A 20576-nucleotide genomic window follows, 5' to 3' on the forward strand; every position below is an offset into this window, starting at 1 on the left:
CACACCGTCTGGTTATTCAGTCCGAATAAAAAGCCACCTCGTGACAAACCGGATGTCACGTGCTAGCTTCCTGTTACAGTTTCGTACTTGTGCAATTGTAATTTCTGTACAATTGTTACATTTGGAAGTATTTACATACGTCATTTACTTTTAATCACTGCTGTCAACTTCTCAATGAATCTGCTTCTGCAAGAGTAATACGAAAATATGGTTTATTTGCAGGTGCCCGCTGTTGAATGTACAAAATCCGGATTGTTGGACGAAATTAATTTTTAATTAATTCCCCATTTTTGTCGACTGATGTTTGGATCAAATTTCATAATGATATAGATTTTTTAAATTCCTAAATATTTATACAATTTTTTTTATCATTAAAAACACACACACACACACTAGAATATTGTAAATTCTCCCGAATTGACCTGTGGAGATAAAATCATATATATACCAGAACGGTTTACAAGTACAACTTGTGACATGACATATACCTTATAAATATGTAAAAATCTTTATAAACTTATAACTTACTTTCAATGAATTTTTCGCCCTGAAAAAACATCAGCACTTACACTTCTTACATTGCTATGAAAACGAAATATGTTTTACATCAAGCATTAGACTGTTTAAATTAATATCTGGCTTCATTACCCGTGTGCTATTTGTTATTCTTACTGTACATTTGGTTCGTACAATTAACTGTATGTTAATCTGCTGCTTATCACAACATGTCATGCATATATACCTTGCGTCACTTGGTTGTTACTCCAGCTATATGCAATAAACCAGAAGTTGTTATCCAAAAAAATTGTACGTTTTCTTACTTACTCACCAACTTCTAAAATGCCAGTCAAACAGAAATATGTTTCAATATCTCTCAAATCCCCTTCATCGCAACGTGATATTATTTGTATCTTGAAATCCTTCACGAGGATAAACTAGCTTGCACGAAGCCTACGCATTTGTATCAGTCTTTCTTTTAATCCGAAATGTTTTTAAAAATGAATTGTGCTTGTTGATATAAAAACAAATCTGCTTCCGGTGCTAAATCTTGATACGTTTTACATGCAACCGACTTCAGCGTGCCCCATCATATCAAAATGGCGGACGACAATGGTCAGCCAACGCAACCAGCCCCGGAGGCTTCTACAGAAGCTCCAATGGAGCAAATGGAAGGTTCTGGGGAATATAATGAGTCAGGATATTCGCAAGACTATCCTTCCGACTATCCACCCGATTACCCGCCAGACTTCCATCCCAAAAACAGATTCCCAGGGCCCCCTCGGGGAAGAGGTGGCTTCATGGGGCCCCGTGGACCACGCTTCCGACCCGACTGGTAATTTGGTTTTATTATATATGCATCTTAAAAATAGTGCATTAACTACTTTAGTGAGGGCCAAAACTACACTCAGAAACTCTAACGCACGGGGGCAATGTTCATTGCAACCTGTATTATTTTCTATCTTGAGGAATGATGACCTACATTTGCATGCTGACAGTAAAAGTAGAAATACCACAACATTAAAGACAAATGGTTATTCTACTGTTACTAAGTGTTAGCTAGGTTGTAATTCCTATATGACATGTGATGCCCATACTCTACTGTCAACAGGCTTCCTGCTATGATACCGGTCATATACAAGTTACGTTTCTCGTTAGCAAGATTTGGTCTTCAGCAACCCAAGCTTGTTCATGTTGTTAGAAGTGACAACAGGATCAGATGTTCAGACTCGCTGACTTGGTTGATGCATGTCATTGTATCCCAATTGCGTAGATCTATTCTTATGTCAATTACTGGAGTGTCTGGTCCAGACTTGGTTATTTACAAACCACCACCATATAGCTGGAAAAATGCTGGGTGCAGTGCTAAACAAACATGTACGTCAGCAAGCTATGTACATGTTGGTTGTTTAATGCCTTGCTCAAGTCTATGATGGTGGCCTGCAAATAATCAAGTCTAGACAAGGGCTAGGACAATTAACTTGGGCAACCGGGTCTTAAGTACAACTCAGGTACTCAAAGGACTCCCCAGATCCGTGGTTAGTCACAAGATTGTTTAACGGCAAGTACAAAACACACAACCACACAATCCAGTGATTGATATTATGAACAATGATCCACACCATTGGGTTACGATGACACACAATCACTCGTGTCACTAAGCCGGAACACTCTGATCTATTTGGTCACCTCTTACAAGCAGCATATCTTGCTGGGGACTTATTCTAACCCAGAATCACCACAGGGTTGTTGGCAAGCCACCACGGTCTGTGACACGGTGTGAGAGAGTCACTATATGACAAATCTCAAACCTGAAAAATTTGGATGACTTTACAAGCTATACCACTGTATACCTTAAAATCTGCTTTCATACCGGAACTTCAATCATCAGTCATGGAAAGGACTGACAAGCACGCATGTGAACTGAAATTACAGTCATCTTTCTACTAGCACAATATGATTCTGGATATTTTCAGTAGTTCATGGTTAAAACAATAATAAGCTACTTTTAATTAACTTGATTAACAGATTGTATCATATAAATTTTGAGATAAGCATCTTAAGCATCTGTTATAACTTGATCATCACATTGTATCTCTAGGGGAGGCCCATTTGGCAGACCTCCAGGACCGCCTGGCCCACGTTTCCGAGGGCCCCCACCCCCAGGCATGCGTGGACCACCACCTGGCATGAGAGGTCCACCTCCCCCTGGAATGCGTGGACCTCCACCTCGAGGACCACCTCCCTTTGGCAGACCACCGTTTGATCCCAACTTTGGCCCAGGTGGGCCTGGCATGGGACCTCCCCCTCCAGGAATGGGTCCTCCCCCACCTGGGATGGGACCACCCCCGGGCATGGGACCCCCAGGGCCACATCAGGGTATGCCACCACCACCAGGGATGCCCCCACCAGGCATGGTAAGTTAAGGAATCAGATGTTGTGAGATAATAACCATCAGAGACTAATACTTCATGTAATGTTATAGATAGCATGTAGTTAGTAGTGATAGATATGTGGTTTGATAACAAGCAAGTTTCGTAGAATATGTGAATAATGTGTGATGTCAATAAATTGTTTTTTGTCATCTTTATTAAGCTTGACAATAAAGCAGGATTTTTATTGTGTTAAGCTGAATGGTATATTGCATTAGGATGAAATTATCGGTTTTACTTTTTCAAGAGACCTCCCATGATGCCCCCAACAAACATGCCTCCCCCGGGGATGCCACCTCCGAACTTCTCTGTGCCCCCTCCTGGTTACGGACCTCCCCAGCAGTCCGCACAGAATGACGCAGAGCTGTGGGTGGAAACAAAGACAGCTGAGGGCAAGGTGTGTGTAGGAAATTAACATAAGTCCCTGACCTAAGAGGCATGTTGGCATAAATTAATGGTTTAATCGTTTTCTGGCAACGGTATAGGTCCATGTGTGATTGCTTATTTTTGTAATGTGTGTCATGCCCAATCTCCCAATCCATGTGGGGATATTTTTGGAATATATTGCTGTCAAATGGGCAAGACGATACTCACTCCTGATCCAACTTAATCTTAAGATTTGTATCAACACTTTGAATCAGCCTTGAGTGCCCTTGGCACACTTTTCGTCTGGTAGTCCAAATGTGAGCACTGAAATGTTACATAAACGCTTAAGATAAATTGTCTTCTCATTTCATGAGTCTGCCAGTTCTACTTTGTCATACCTCATTTCTTATAAAGCAATTCAAGATTTGATTTTAAGTAATTCTGAACCTTATTTGTTGCAGATGTACTACTACAATGCAAGGACGAGGGAATCCGCTTGGACTAAGCCGGAGAATGTGAAGATTATTACTCAGTCGGAGGTGGAGGCAATGGCTGCAGCACAGGGCGGGGCGACAACGTCATCAGGGCCCACAACAGCTGCTCAGGCCGCAGTAGCTCAGGGTAACACAACTTTATCTTTGTATTCAGCAAGGACAATAACTTAACCTTAAATAAATATGAGTATGTTGATAAAAGAAAAATCAGTGTGATCTTTTTGAGCTGTGCTATGCTGATGTAGTGATCATGGGGATTTGTCAAGTTTTTTATTTTTTTCCTTTGAATTTCAGCTCAAGCGACTAACCAAGCCGACCAGTCACCTACTCAAGGTACTGTTTCAACATTGTCATATCTATAGGCATGGCATTCTTTGATATTAATCTTTTTCAGTCAGTGTGTATTGACATTGAGTATCATGTTTCACAATATTAATAATACCAATTACCGAAGCTATATTACAGTCCGTAAATAGACTGCTGCTGGAGTTGTGAATGTCTGACAGTCTCACCCTTCATACTCCCCTTCATCAGGCTACCCTGGGATGATGCCACCAGCCTTCAACCAGCAGCCGGTACCCCAGCAGCAGCAGCCCATGATGGGGCAGGTCCCCATAGAGAGTCAACCCCAGGAATCTGCAGTCTCCGTACAGAAACCCCCACAGACACAGGTGAGTCAGCAGGTCCCCATAGAGAGTCAACATCCATCGAGAAACTCCACAATATATTCACTTCTTAACTGAGTTAAACTTAGTGCTATATAGTTCATTCTTTATTTGAATTATGAATTTCATGTGTAATATTGGGTCCCTGCTTGTCTAGAACTAAGGATGCAAGTTGTCACTGTATCTGTAGATATACATGTTGTCTTATTGTGTTTTGCCTCCAGCTGCCCCCAAAGCCCCCAGAGGTGGCAGAGTGGTCGGAACACAAGAATGCTGATGGGAGGAGCTACTACTACAACTCACGGACTATGGAGTCTACGTGGGAGAAACCTCCGACACTGGCTGAATGGGAAGGTAGGGAGAAACACCAGACACTGGCTGAATGGGAAGGTAGGGAGAAACACCAGACACTGGCTGAATGGGAAGGTAGGGAGAAACACTAGACACTGGGTGACTGGGAAGGTAGGGAGAAACACTAGACACTGGCTGAATGGGAAGGTAGGGAGAAACACTAGACACTGGATGACTGGGAAGGTAGGGAGAAACAGCAGACACTGGCTGAATGGGAAGGTAGAGAGAAACACTAGACACTGGGTGACTGGGAAGGTAGGGAGAAAAAGCAGACACTGGCTGAATGGGAAGGTAGGGAGAAACAGTAGATACTGGCTGAATGGGAAGGTAGGGAGAAACACCAGACACTGGATGACTGGGAAGGTAGGGAGAAACCTCCGACACTGGCTGAATGGGAAGGTAGGGAGAAACACCAGACACTGGGTGACTGGGAAGGTAGGGAGCAACAGTAGATACCGGTTGAATGGGAAGGTAGGGAGAAACACCAGACACTGGGTGACTGGGAAGGTAGGGAGAAACACTAGACACTGGCTGACTGGGAAGGTAGGGAGAAACACTAGACACTGGCTGAATGGGAAGCTAGGGAGGAACACCAGACACTGGGTGACTGGGAAGGTAGGGAGAAAAAGCAGACACTGGCTGAATGGGAAGGTAGGGAGAAACAGTAGATACTGGCTGACTGGGAAGGTAGGGAGAAACACCAGACACTGGATGACTGGGAAGGTAGGGAGAAACCTCTGACACTGGCTGAATGGGAAGGTAGGGAGAAACACCAGACACTGGAAGACTGGGAAGGTAGGGAGAAACAGTAGATACCGGCTGAATGGGAAGGTAGGGAGAAACACCAGACACTGGGTGACTGGGAAGGTAGGGAGAAACACTAGACACTGGCTGACTGGGAAGGTAGGGAGAAACACTAGACACTGGCTGAATGGGAAGGTAGGGAGAAACACCAGACACTGGCTGAATGGGAAGGTAGGGAGAAACACCAGACACTGGCTGAATGGGAAGGTAGGGAGAAACAGTAGATACTGGCTGAATGGGAAGGTAGGGAGAAACACTAGACACTGGCTGAATGGGAAGGTAGGGAGAAACAGTAGATACTGGCTGAATGGGAAGGTAGGGAGAAACACCAGACACTGGGTGACTGGGAAGGTAGGGAGAAACAGTAGATACTGGCTGAATGGGAAGGTAGGGAGAAACACCAGACACTGTGTGAATGGGAAGGTAGGGAGAAACACGAGACACTGGCTGAATGGGAAGGTAGGGAGAAACACCAGACACTAGCTGAATGGGAAGGTAGGGAGAAACAGCAGACACTGGCTGATTGGGAAGGTAGGGAGAAACAGCAGACACTGGGTGACTGGGAAGGTAGGGAGAAACTGTAGATACTGGCTGAATGGGAAGGTAGGGAGAAACCTCCGACACTGGCTGAATGGGAAGGTAGGGAGAAACAGCAGACACTGGGTGACTGGGAAGGTAGGGAGAAACTGTAGATACTGGGAGAATGGGAAGGTAGGGAGAAACACCAGACACTGGTTGACTGGGAAGGTAGGGAGAAACAGTAGATGCTGGCAGAATGGGTAGGTAGGGAGAAACACCAAACACTGGTTGAATCAGAATGGGAAGGTTGGGCGAGGCCAAGGATAAGCTGCCCCTGTACTCCCTGTATACAGGATCATGACAGTTGTATCCATGGCAGTCCAGACCCTTGAAGTCTGGGCATCTTGTAGTTATAGGATTATGGTCGCTGTGAACGTAACTGTCCCCCAATGTTGCCACTTATTGGCCTTAGTACATCATTTGTCATCAGGAGAGACAGCATTATGTTGAGGCTGTAGAATTTGATAGAAAACACTGCAACAAGAGTCTTCCATGTTAAACTGTGATGTTCCCAGTGCATATAACTAGACATTATGATTCAGATCAAACTATGATGGATCTGTCTGTTTCAGCTTCAGTCAATCAGATGCCAGCACCTGTGAAGACGGAGCCACCTGTTCATGTAAATGGAGCCACAAATGGAGAGGAGGTTGCCATGGAGACTGAAGTAAAAGAAGAAGAAAAGGAGGAGGTAGTTTTGGTTATTAATTGTCCCCCGCCGCGCGAAAGCACGAAGCGGGGAATATAGTATTCACGACCGTCCGTACGTCCCACCTGTTTGTTGCCGCGATATCTCAAGAACTAAACACTGAATTGTCTTCATATTTGGAACTATGGTGTATAAACAGATTTCGCAGACACCAGTCGGTTTTGGTGACCTTGACCTCATTTTCAAGGTCACAGCAGGCAAATCTGCTTTTGGAGTTGGAAAACAGTGTTGCCACGATATCTCAAGAACTAATTGCTGGATTGTCTTCATATTTGGAATTATGGTGTATATACAGACACCGCAGACACCAGTCGGTTTTGGTGACCTTGACCCCATTTTCAAGGTCACAGCAGGCAAATCTGCTTTTGGAGTTGGAAAACAGTGTTGCCGCAATATCTCAAGAACTAATCGCTGGATTGTCTTCATATTTGGTACTATGGTGTATATACAGGCGGGGGACATTTCGTCAATTTGTGACAAATACTTGTTATCTAGATATCCAAGAATCTACTTGCCTGAGACTCCCATGATCATGACCCATGCGGTTTACTTATATCGTCTGTGTTGTGTTGCTGCTAACATGTATATTTGTTCCCCCCAGGAGAAGCCAGTGGAAGATGAGAAGACGGAGGAACAAAAGGCAGCAGAGAAAGCTCGACCGGTGTCCAGTACACCTGTCCCCGGCACGCCATGGTAAGTCAATCATAGTCACTTGTTTGCTTGTTGTTTAATGCTGCTGACAGCAATATTCCAGCTATATGACGACAGTCTGTAATTAATCGAGTCTGGTCCAGACAAACCAATGACTGACATCAGGAGCATCAATCTACACAATTTGCCTACAATGACAAGCATCTACCAAGTCAGCCACTTTGACCACCCGGTCCCAAAGCCTCTTACGATAAGCATGGGTTGCTGTAGACCAATTCAAACTCGGATCTTGACGGGCTGTCATAGCAATTGTATTGGGGTCATACCAGGGAGGAAGGGTTGCATCAGATTGACGTTATGGCTGTACATTGATCACTCCACATTGTTGTGGAGGCATAGAGGCACTGTATGTCAGTTTGTGTTGTGTTTTCTGGTACAGTCTGTAGTTTTCTCTTATCACAACTCTCGCATAGGCATACTCTCAAGCTCTGCTATCACTAATGTTACATTCCATGGGCAAATTTGCACAAGAACAGAACTCCAGATAACTTTTTGAGCAATTGAGTTTTTACTCTAGGATTTCTATTTTAATTGGGTAATAACATTTTTCATTGGGTAACCAATATTATTTCACTCATCCATTCATCACTTTATTGGGTTTTTCCCAAAATTAGTGAACATTGTAACATTTAAAAAAAGCGAAATAATGTTTTAGATGTATACAACTGTTCTAAATATATAGGCTTGACTCAGAATGTAAATTAGCTCATAATTGTGTTTCGGAAATTAGCTCTGTTGTACGCATGCTAAAAAGGCTTCATTTTGGTATTTACGCGTGCTGTTTTTATACATTTTAGTTTTTCCTTTAATGCACATGTTTTTGTACGCAAGATGATTGAAAGTAATTGGGTTTTGAATATTTTTGGGGAGTATTTTACGCAAATACACAGCTTATCTGTAGCTCTGCAAGAAACTATTCTCTCATACTTAATGCAGGTCGTAATGTTGGTGTGCAATATTTACAGTTGGTGCATGTTAGCATTTTGTTTGTAGGTGTGTTGTGTGGACTGGAGATGGGCGGTGTTTCTTCTACAACCCCAGTCAGAGGCAGTCTCTGTGGGAGAAACCAGAGGAGCTTCTCAACAGGCCGGATGTGGACAAGATGATTGCCGGTCCCCCAGACACGAAGCAAGGTAAACCCAGTTGGGTGTGTTTAATATAACACCCTTATGCTTGTGGCTTGAAGTGAGATTGAATGTTCACAATGGCTTTCTATGATTATAATAAGACTATGGATGGGGAACAACATAGGAAGAACAAGTCTCAGATCTTAACATTGTTCTAAGATGATCGTGACTCTGATAAATTAACAGTGAATGACAACAGTTGTCCTTCAGCTAGTAAGTCATCATTACTCACGGTTTCTCTAGATTTCTTACACGCTGTTGTGATCTGTCTGTCATCGTGGACACTCTCTGTTATGTGATGTCTGCCTTGGCGTAGGTCCCCAGCTTGCCTTGCTTGGCGTGAGAGCTGACTAACATGGGAGTCTGACTGCCACGACCTTGCTGTCAGTGTGTCATCCAAGCACATCATGGCCAGCATTACTTACTTCCATGATATAGCTGAAATGTTGTTGACTGCAGAATACTAGAACTGTTGCTCACTCACTCCCAGTGTAGGGTCAAAATTAATTGAAAATGGGTGTATAATCGTACTCATTGCTTGGTAACTCTAGATTAATTACTGTGATGAATGTCCGTTTTTTAATTTGGTAAATTCTTGAGGTATGCTTTTTCTTGCTTCACAAACTCACTGATGTGTTTGACATTGTGTTCAGCTGAGAAGAAGAAGGAGGAGAAAGAAGACGATGAGGAACCAGCATCCAAGAAAAAGAAGTATGTCTTATCTGGTCTTTGTCCACTCTGCAGATTGTGATTTTTGAGCTGTAACTACATGTTCCAATTATCCTGGCATGTGTATCAGGATTTTCTAAAAAAAATTGTGTTTGCAGTAGCATTAATTGTGACAAAATAGCGAAATAAAATGTAAAGAAAAACTAAGAAAAATCAATGTTAGATGCTCATCCGTCTCTGCATCAAGTTTAACTGTTCATTAACAAGAATAACCATCCATTACCTGATCATGCATCATTTACCTGAGTGATGAAAGATCAGGACATATTGAAGTATCTAAAAGAAAGAGATGTCAAACTTGATATCGTCCTGGATATGGAATAGGTTGTGAAGGGCATGTGTTCTGTCTGTGGCAGGATGGACAAGGACGAGAGCAAGGAGGAGGACAAGAAGGAGACAGCGTTCCCCAAGAAGATCGACGCTGGGAAGGAGGCGGCCATCGAGGCGGAGGTGCAGGCAGCCAGGCAGAGAGCCATCGTCCCCCTGGAGATCCGGATGAAGCAGTTCCGTGACATGCTGGCAGAGAAGGAGGTACTAGCACTGTTGTGGTCATGTAGTGGCGCTGCTGCAGTCTTGTGTACAGCATGCTGTTCTGTTGTCCTAAAGCCTTCCACATCAAGCTGACCCTTTGGATTTCACTGCAATAGTGAAGCAAACTCACACACCTTTGGGGGTGATGTGGTAGCTCCTCAAGCGAGAGACCCCGGTTTGATTCCCCACATTTGTACAAAATGTGAACCCCATTGCTGGTGTCCTCTGCCATGATATTACTTGAATAATGCTAATAGTGGCTTCAAACCATACACGCTCACTCATGACGATGACAATCCTGTCAGTGAAAAAATAACAGTTTGCTCTTACCTGCCAGGAATTTGGGTAAATAATTGTATTTGATATTATTTCCTTGGCTGCTTGAATGTTGATACCACTTCTAACCTGAGAACCTGTCCCCTCCCACCAGGTATCGGCGTTCTCGACGTGGGAGAAGGAGCTTCACAAGATCGTGTTCGACCCGCGCTACCTGCTGCTGACGTCCAAGGAGAGGAAGCAGGTGTTCGAGCAGTACGTCAAAGAGCGGGCCGAGGAGGAGAGGCGGGAGAAGCACAGGAAACTCCGGGAGAAGAAGGATTCTTTCCGGCAGCTATTGGAGGAAGCAAAGCTGCATGGAAAGTCAGTAGTCCCGAATTTCTGAACAGATGCAGACAGTGATATGATACCTTTGTGAAACAGTATTTGAGGACCTGACGTGGGGCTACTAAAAACCAAATGTTAAATGAAATACAGTGGTCCCATGTACCTTGTTGTAAGAGACGACTGACATGGATATGACATGTCCACAACGGCTACTTTGGCTTCTCACATTAATCACTTGACTTACAAATTTATCTTCCTAAACTGCTGGGATGGTTATCTGACAAAAATGAAGACATTAGTGATGAAGAGATTTCTAAAAAACGTTGACATTTGGGTGAAAGAAAACAGTAATGAAAAAGAGATTTTTGGAATGTCAGGCCAAAGGGTTAATCTCTCCCTGTATATTGACTTTATTTCAATTTGTTTTCAGTGCTGAAATTACTCTACAGTCTCAAAAGGTTTTTAATTAAACGAACTGTCCCCAAAATTTTGCTATTCCTGTTTGTAAAATATTTGGTCTGCTAATCTGTAAACCAAGTGATGTAAATGCCTGAAGGCCAGTCCTAGCAGTGCCCATGGTTGTCATGACATCCTGAAGGTGCTGATGGACAAGCAGTATGTGTAGATGTGAACAGCTTATCTTGTCACTCCTTTATTTGTGTGTGTTTGTTTCAGGTCATCCTTTAGTGACTTCGCCTCTCGGTATGGTAAAGATGATAGATTCAAGGGCATTGACAAAATGCGAGAACGAGAATCTATCTTCAACGACTATGTCTCCGATCTCCGTCGTAAGGAGAAGGAAGAAAAATCCAACCAGAAGGAAAAGGTACACATTTCTCGCAATTCTTCCAAGGGCTAAGGGAGATAACTCAGCTTGACAAGAGACTTGACAAGTCAGCAAAATTCATACATGCTTTGTTGCTTGGAGCTCTGCTGTATGCTTCATGTTTTTCATTGCTGGATAGGCAGAAACTGTGTGACATATTGATTATTACTTGAGATATCTTAGGAAATGAATATTTTCCCTGTTTTTCTGGTCTTAGTTTATTTTTCCTCTGTTGAGGGTCCAGTGCCTAAGGCTCCAGCTTGCTTCACTGAACTGTTAGCTGTCAGTATCCATTGGGCTGTGCATTGAATACCAAGTTCATTGTGATTGTGATCCTTGGCCTGTCAGCACTATATCCATGATGGAGAGTTCCATCAAAGTGATAATGGCAGTACCTGGATCACTTTGGGCTTTCCTCCCACGTTAGGCTGCTATGCTGTGATATGACTGAAATACTGCTAAAAGTGGCATTAAACCCCACTCTCTAACAATTTTCCCTTTGAAATAATTGAAATGCTGTTTTTAATGTCTTGTCAAGTTCTCTTGCTGAGCTGAAAATTGGGATGATGGCAGAAAATAAGTTAGTGTTTGACCATATTGATAATTTGGAAAGGATTTTTTTCAGCATTGTAAGTACAAATAAGATTTAGATCCTATGTTGATAAATCCTGTGTTTCAAGCAGTAAGAAAATACATATTAATGTGATATATATGTATCAGACAGCCAAAGAAACTTGTGATATTTGATTATTCATGTATTTAATGTGACTAATTGTGATTTCATGAAGACAAATCACTAAGTTCACTTCTAATGCTTTCTTTCAGAAGATTTATTTGAGCTTTCTATTTAATAAATTGCACTACATTTGACAGAATGTACTGATTATTTTAGATATTCTTACAGAAATAAGGAAGGGTTTATTATTTTCACTATTGTGAACTTAATGTTAAAGCATATTGTTATAAAAAGAAGGTAAATATTACCTGCAGCTATTACATGGGAAGCTCAATTTGAACACAATTGTAAACATGTCATATGAAAATGTTGATAGGAACTGAAAAATAGGAGTTTGATAATCCTGTTTTTTTTCCAGGTGTAAATGTGTTATGTTCATATAAAAGCCAATTGTAGAGGCTTTGAATGACATATTATCATGTGTTGATGATGTATTATGCAAATTGTGTGTCATATCTTCAGAGACAGTTACACATATTTATTGTCAGCAGTGTCTAGTCTTCATAGTATTATTCACTAGCCTGCATTCTTCAATGCAAATGGCTGCCATGACAGTATCAGATATTCATGATCTATTATTTTTTAACTATTTGAATTTGTTAGAATGATTTCATATTAATTTAAGTATTTCATTCTAGCCTTTTGATTTTAAGATTGATTTTAATCAGTTCAAATAAACATCGAGTAACTTCTGTTGATTTTAATTTCAGAATTAATTATATATCTTATATTAGAAAATATTAATCTTAAAAGTAAAGAAAAAATGATAGAGAGAAAATAATTTGTAATTGCTGTAATTCATTCTGTTTGAAGAGAGAATGTATTTGTTTACCTATTATTAATTGTCGATTTATGTCCCAACCTAAAGAAGAGAGCAGCACAGTCGAATAGATCCCGGGGTTGAAATTGTCGATGTACAACTTCCTGTCTCTCTCAGTTGCAATGCATTATGGGATTTCCCACCTTGCAATAGCGGTGCAAAAAACTCTGAGTATGTGAGAGGCACAAAGCCTGGTATATTGTTTCTCTTCTCTGTTAACGAACAATTATGGAAATCATTGTCAACGCAGTTCATGAGATGATCATGCAGTTGTCTCATCGTTTGTGACAGTGATCGAGGATTTTCACTTCACAATATTTCAAAGATCCGATGACACAATAAATGAATATCTCGATTAATGTGCATGATTAACATTTTCTACTGGATGCTAATGGGTAAAAGAAAAAAATGATTTTGATGTCTTCTTTGGGGATTAACGTCCCTCTTAACATGCTTAAAATAATGATTTTGTATTTCAAGTCTCGCTCGCCACAATGATGAGACAACTGAATGAATCTGTAAATGCAGTTTCTGTCAAATGTAAAGTCCTGCTTCATTGTGTCTTCAAGTGTCAAAGCCGTTTGATACGTATGGAAGTTCTTTCTACCATCAAGCAAGTTTTGCTTACAGTGGACATTTAAAATCTTTTGGAATTCTTTTGTGTTTGGCCTATCCATCGTCGTGAGATAACATATGAGCGGCTGTCAATTCTGACAGTGAAATTTAAAACCTTTTTCATCCGATTTCTTAGTCACAGATTCGCGATACTGTGTCTTCTGTGTGAGACTAATGTGCCTGTTTATGGTCAGATAATCTGAATATACCGGTACTGTAAATGAATGTTTGATGGTTGACACATGAAAGAGATAATGAAGTTTTTGGACTTCTACCACATGGAGTTAATTGACTATGGATGGAAATCTATAAAGACATCAGATATCTGAATCTGTAATTAGATTTAATGATTGAATAATTGAAAATGCAAACCCATTTTCAGGCTCAAAGATTTCACCGTTTTGTTTCTCATTAATCAAATTTACTGACACTCATTTTCATTAAAACATGAGATATATTTTGGGTTATTTATTGTTAATTTCTAAGCCTGAAAGAGGGTATCAGTTATTTTGTTTAGGATTTTAATCAGTAAAGATGTCATCAGCTTAGGAATGGAATGCTTTAAATAAGGATGTTACTATTCTTTTGAATGAATTGTCAGATTGAGATATTTGGGCGATTGTGAAAACGTCCAAATTGTCCACCTCATCAGCAACATGTGTGAAGTGAAATCCTTGATGTTCACTGCTCCTCAGTTTAGTAGGATCACATTTTGAAGAAGGTCGTCCAGATATGTCTTCAAATAAATTCACTCTCACATTTCATGACAGAATAACAATGAAACAAGATTTGAGTAAATTTGTCCCTGATTTTATAAGATGTGGCTAGAAATATCAGTTTATTCTACAGCAAATGTGAGGGTAAATTTTGTACAATACATTGGTATAGGGATAGATAAATGCCATCACATCATCTTTTGCAATGATAATCTTGCAAGAAAGTTCAGTTTAATGCAATAAATTGTACATTATAATATTCTTTTGCAACTCTTTAACAATTAACTGTTTTGTTCAATGATGAAAAACTCCTTTTATTCCTGCTAAACCTTGTTCCAATGAGTGCTCCACTTACGATCAGGAATTGAACAGTTTCCAGGCTAATTGTTCTGTTTCAGGGCTTGTTGTAATGCCTCACGATGTTCGGGCCAGATATGTGAACTTTGTGTTTTGGATATTTCAGCTGAAGGCCGACTTCATCAGTCTGCTGAAGGAGACGTCAGGACTGGATCGGCACTCTCGCTGGAGTGAAGTGAAAAAGAAAATCAATTCAGATTCTCGTTACGAAGCAGTAGACAGCAGCTCCAGGCGAGAGGACTGGTTCAAGGACTATGTTCGTAATCTAGACACTGTAAGTACCTTGTCTTAGAAATAGCCTTACAAATATGTGTGACACAGTCTTCTAACGCAGAGTAATTCACTGCTGAGTTAGGAGGCCTGGAACCTGTGATTTTATATTTGAATTCTGTGTGTTTCTTGGTTTGTCAGGTCCAGACTTGATTATTTACAGACCACCGTCATATAACTGGAATATAGCTGAGTGTGGCGGTAAACAACAATCAATCAATCAATCAATCAATCAATCAATCAATCATGTTCCATTGCCATTCTGTTAATGCTCTGTTGCCTTTCTGCTAATGTTCCGTTACCATTCTGTAAATGTTCTGTTGCCATTCTGTGAATGTTCCTTGGCCATTCTGTTAATGTTGCTATTCTGTTACCATTCTGTAAATGTTCCATGGCCATTCTGTTAATGTTCCGTGTCCATTCTGTTAATGTTGCTATTCTGTTACTGTTCTGTTGCCATTCTGTAAATGTTCCGTTGCCATTCTGTAAATGTTCTGTTGCCATTCTGTAAATGTTTTCAGTGGCCATTCTGTTAATGTTGCTATTCTGTTACCATTCTGTAAATGTTCCATGGCCATTCTGTTAATGTTCCGTGTCCATTCTGTTAATGTTGCTATTCTATTACTGTTCTGTTGCCATTCTGTAAATGTTCCGTTGCCATTCTGTAAATGTTCTGTTGCCATTCTGTAAATGTTCTGTTGCCATTCTGCAAATGTTCTGTTGCCATTCTGTAAATGTTCTGTTGCCATTCTGCTAATGTTCCGTTGCCATTCTGTAAATGTTCCGTTGCCATTCTGTAAATGTTCTGTTGCCATTCTGTAAATGTTTTCAGTGGCCATTCTGTTAATGTTGCTATTCTGTTACCATTCTGTAAATGTTCCATGGCCATTCTGTTAATGTTCCGTGTCCATTCTGTTAATGTTGCTATTCTGTTACTGTTCTGTTGCCATTCTGTAAATGTTCCGTTGCCATTCTGTAAATGTTCTGTTGCCATTCTGTAAATGTTCTGTTGCCATTCTGCAAATGTTCTGTTGCCATTCTGTAAATGTTCTGTTGCCATTCTGCTAATGTTCTGTTGCCATTCTGTTCATGTTCTGTTGCCATTCTGTAAATGTTCTGTTGCCATTCTGTTCATGTTCTGTTGCCATTCTGTTCATGTTCTGTTGCCATTCTGTAAATGTTCTGTTGCCATTCTGTAAATGTTCTGTTGCCATTCTGCTAATGTTCTGTTGCCATTGTGCTGACAGGACTCCGACTCTGAGGAGAAGAAAGAGAGAGAGAAAGATCGCAAGGAGAAGGAGAAGCAGGAGAGGATCGAGAACAGTCTGCGTGAGCGAGAGAAAGAGGTACAGAGGACACTGTCCAACTCTCTCCGCGAGCGTGACAAGGAGCGGGAACAACACAAGAAGGATGAGTCTATTCAGCATTTCAAGGCCCTGCTGGCCGATCTGGTGAGTGCTGCCATTAAGGGTTGTTTATTGAAGAGTATTGTCTGTGGGATGATGGATTAAAAGTAGGACACATCGGGTCTTGGCACTTGGTGCAAAACCAAATGGTAGTAATCAGCAATAGAAACGAACAAGTTTCTGCTAGTCCTTATTACACCTTAACTATTGGGCTGTTTGGCAAGGACTGTAGGAGTAGTGTCATTTTCTAACAGTGGAGTTGGAATAGTTCTTATTCCAGTCAAGCAGTTGTACAAGGGGCCTTACAGGGGTAGACTGAAGAAGCAAACTTTGGCCCTTCTATAACAAAGCTATGCCATAATAAATATTTTGTTCCCAGAGGTGTAGGGGGCAGTCATCTAAGGCACCGCGATTCGCTGTGCAGAAATGCGTCCCTTGGGCACGCCATAAACCTATGATTATGGCACCATACCCGTGCTCATTGGTTTCACTGAAGTGGTAAACGTCTGAGACCTGCATCACTTCAGGTTTTCCACCCACAATAAGCTGACATGCCATGATATAACCAGAATACTGACTCACTCCCAGAGGTGTATTGCTTGACTCACTGACTTGGTTGATCGGATTGTGTCATTGTACCCAGATGTTGCTCATGATAATGACTGGCATTTAGTGACCTTTTACTCACTCTTTCATATTACCACATGATGTGTGAGAATCCACTAGCAAGACTTGAAAAGCTGTAGCAGGTCCTCTGCTATTTCTGCTGGCCATAGGCAAAAGGGCAGCTATTTGTTGCTCACTTAGTTTTGGTTCATGCCGAGTTTCAGTGACTGAAGCCCAACTCTCCCATGTGGGCTGGCTGGGATGCTCAGTTGTATCAGATAATGGGTTGTCAGAGGCAGATTGCAGGCAATTGTTGTACAGCTATGTTTACTCACTCGCCATTCTCTGCACTTGAGGTACGGAACTCCGAGGCCAGTTGGCGAGACACGCGCAAGCAGCTGCGGAGGGACCACCGCTGGGACCAGGCTGATCAGCTGGACCGGGACGAGAAGGAGAAGCTGTTCGAGGAACACATCGAGAACCTGACCAAGAGAAACAAGGAAATGTTCCATAAACTACTGGAGGAGACAGTCGAGGTAAGGCGACAAGTGGGAGGGGTACAATTGTGGTCCTTGTTTACAACAGTCAGGGTTGTAGGTGGCAGGGAGCGATTGAAAACCAATCTGGGAAGGAAGGACTTGAAAACTTTTGGGTTTTGTTTATATCTTGACCATCTATTATGAGGTCATGGGTTTGAGTGCCAGATTGGTTCGGATGACCATGCTTGGTGGTTGGTTTCTCCAATCTGGTGGCGGGGGACAGCGGGGGCCAGTCATCTAAGGCACGGCAGTTCGCTGTGCAGAGTTGCATCCCTTGGCACGCCAGAAACCTATGATTGTGGTCTCAAATCCCTGTTTGCCCAATTATGTTTCTTGGTTTGTCAGCATCATTCCCGTGGATTTCATCAAAGTAGTAAATGTCTGAGACCTGCATCACTTAAGGCTTTCCTACCACTTCAAGCTGACATGCCATGATATCACTGTGATACTGTTCAAAGCGGTGTTAAACCAAACTCACTCCGACTCCAATGTGGTAGATCTGTGTCACTTTCCTATCAGCTGTCAGTGCTGGGACAGTGTTCAACTCACTCACACACTCTGATGTGGTAGATCTGTGTCACTTTCCTATCAGGTGTCAGTGCTGGGACAGTGTTCAACTCACTCACTCACTCTGATGTGGTAGATCTGTGTCACTTTCCTATCAGCTGTCAGTGCTGGGACAGTGTTCAACTCACTCACTCACTCCAATGTGGTAGATCTGTGTCACTTTCCTATCAGCTGTCAGTGCTGGGACAGTGTTCAACTCACTCACTCACTCTGATGTGATAGATCTGTGTCACTTTCCTATCAGCTGTCAGTGCTGGGACAGTGTTCAACTCACTCACTCACTCTGATGTGGTAGATCTGTGTCACTTTCCTATCAGCTGTCAGTGCTGGGACAGTGTTCAACTCACTCACTCACTCCTTCACTCACTCACTCACTCCTTCACTCACTCACTCACTCACTCACTCACTCACTCACTCACTCACTGGATACAAGCTGATGTGGTAGTGATACTGGGAAGAAGTATTTATGTAGGTGGAAATGAGTACAGAGTATATGTAACATGAGTTAATTCTCATGAACATACCGATGTTGATATGTAGTGTGCATTGTTGTCTCACATATGTTCCTGTGTCCCAGATCTCACTGACGTCTCACTGGAAGGAGACCAAGAAAATGATCAAGGAGGACCCCCGCTACAGCAAGTTCTCCTCTAGTGATAGGGTGGGTACCAGGCAGTTATGTCACAGGACCATTCAGTGATTAGGCCAGATAAAACAGAGTTTATTAATCTTTAAACAAGGGTTTATTAATGTAACACCAATACCTTGTAACTTGCTAGTATTTCCAGTACTTGGTTAAAACAAGTATAAAAATGTTCTTCCAAAGTACAGGTTCAATGTCAAGCCTTTTTGGTCAAACCAGATTCTCAATAGAGAACAATCTTTATTTGAAGTTATTTCTGTGTTTCAGAAAAGAGAAAAGGAATTCAATGAATATATGCACGAGAAGTTTGTACAGGCTAAGGGAGACTTCCGTGAACTTCTGAAAGAAACAAAACTCATTACATACCGGTAAGTGTTAGCTTATGCATAGCACATCTGAAACTAATCGCAAACATGAACTGCTTTGAAAGTGTCAGATATCTTAAAAACGATGTTTTGTTTCATATACACAATGGATATAATTAGTGTTCTCTCAATGCCCCTCTATTCCTCCCTTTCCATGCCTCTTCTGTCCTGCCGTTCCATAGTTTGAGGAGCTGTACTTCTCTGCCAGCAGATTTACGTTATTATTAGAAACAGGCTCTGTCCGTCCGTCCGTCCGTCAAGTCCGGAGCATAACTCAGAAACCGTTCAATATTTTGTCATGAAACTTTGCAGGTCTGTCAAGTACATGCTGAACTGGTGCCTTTTGCTATTTAGAAATTTTAGAAATTTTTATTTTTTACATTTCCATGCCAACAAGATGGACTTAGGTTCCAAACTCTTCTTTTTTTTAACAATTCCATGACCATGATGACATGTTCCACCTCGGTTAAAAAAGGTTAGGGTTTGTTTAGATTTAATTATGTCATAAATTCTGCAACAGGGGCAGGGGATATAGCCGCGTTAGTGGCAAACTCTTGTTCTCCTTGGTGTATCCGAAACACTGTTTAGAGTATTGCTACACATGAACTCACTGACCCTTCCAATACCCCACTTGACAAGTATCTACCTGGGGTACACGGTCAGTACAGATATTGATTTGTGTCTTGTGCTGTTCAGGTCCAAGAAGATGCTGGAAGATACTGATCATCATCTGAAGGACATCGAAAAAATACTTCAAGTAAGTGCTGTTGTCGATGACAATACACGCAGTGGTAGACACAGTGGTTTGATAGGCATTACTTAGAAGTTGACAGATGACAAAGTAGACACAATTTATGGATAACAACTTCTTTAATACTGTAAAGGCAACGTTTCGTCTATACCAAATTGTCACCTTTACAGTATTAAAGAAATTGTTGTCTACTTTGTCAGTGGTAGACACCCTGGTAACTTGGTCCCCAGCTCTCCATTGCTTGTTATTAGAGATCAGGTGCAATGGTTGAAATTGTTTTATCATGGGACGTAACTCTTATGAACCAGTTTGTCTGGTCCAGAATCAACAATTTACAGGCCTCTGTGATAGCTGAAATATAGCTGACTGTGGCGTTAACAGCAACAAGAAGCTGGGTGGGTGACAAAAGAATCTAGAATTTTCTTTCGTAACTCGCCATTATTTCACAAGAAATCTTAATTATTCCCGTAAACTGGAATTAGGTTTCACTGTAAACAATTTGCATTTTGTAATCTAACTTCTGTGAAGATGATTTGCATAATTTCCGTTGTCAGAATGACAAGCGCTACCTAGTCTTGGAGTGTGTGGAGGATGAACGAAGGAAGATCCTAATGCAGTACATCGACGACTTAGACCGGAAGGGCCCCCCTCCCCCGCCCACAGCATCGGAGCCCTCACGACGCAGTACCAAATAGTTCTACTGGTTTTAACACTGTATATATGCTATGTCCCTGTCTCCATTGTTGTCATCTCGCGCTCA

General features: G+C 41.7%; 1 protein-coding gene and 1 pseudogene across 1 annotated transcript; both read left to right on the forward strand.

The window, feature by feature from the left end:
- The first annotated feature begins 1089 nt into the window (after nt 1–1089).
- LOC139453308 (transcription elongation regulator 1-like) lies at nt 1090–20576 on the forward strand. The gene is made up of 21 exons (XM_071234964.1): nt 1090–1333; nt 2600–2915; nt 3178–3327; nt 3758–3917; nt 4085–4123; nt 4325–4461; nt 4680–4809; nt 6762–6880; nt 7500–7591; nt 8603–8742; nt 9390–9447; nt 9822–9996; nt 10427–10635; nt 11275–11425; nt 14776–14943; nt 16187–16390; nt 17308–17487; nt 18635–18718; nt 18968–19068; nt 19762–19822; nt 20371–20576. The coding sequence occupies exons 1-21, from the start codon at nt 1098–1100 to the stop codon at nt 20509–20511; spliced, it is 3051 nt and encodes a 1016-aa protein (XP_071091065.1). The 5' UTR covers nt 1090–1097; the 3' UTR covers nt 20512–20576.
- LOC139452906 (uncharacterized) lies at nt 4819–6688 on the forward strand (annotated as a pseudogene).

The sequence above is a fragment of the Haliotis cracherodii genome, unplaced genomic scaffold (assembly GCF_022045235.1).
Source record: "Haliotis cracherodii isolate W230 unplaced genomic scaffold, xgHalCrac1.p SCAF_9, whole genome shotgun sequence".
Classification (NCBI taxonomy): Eukaryota; Metazoa; Mollusca; class Gastropoda; order Lepetellida; family Haliotidae; genus Haliotis; species Haliotis cracherodii.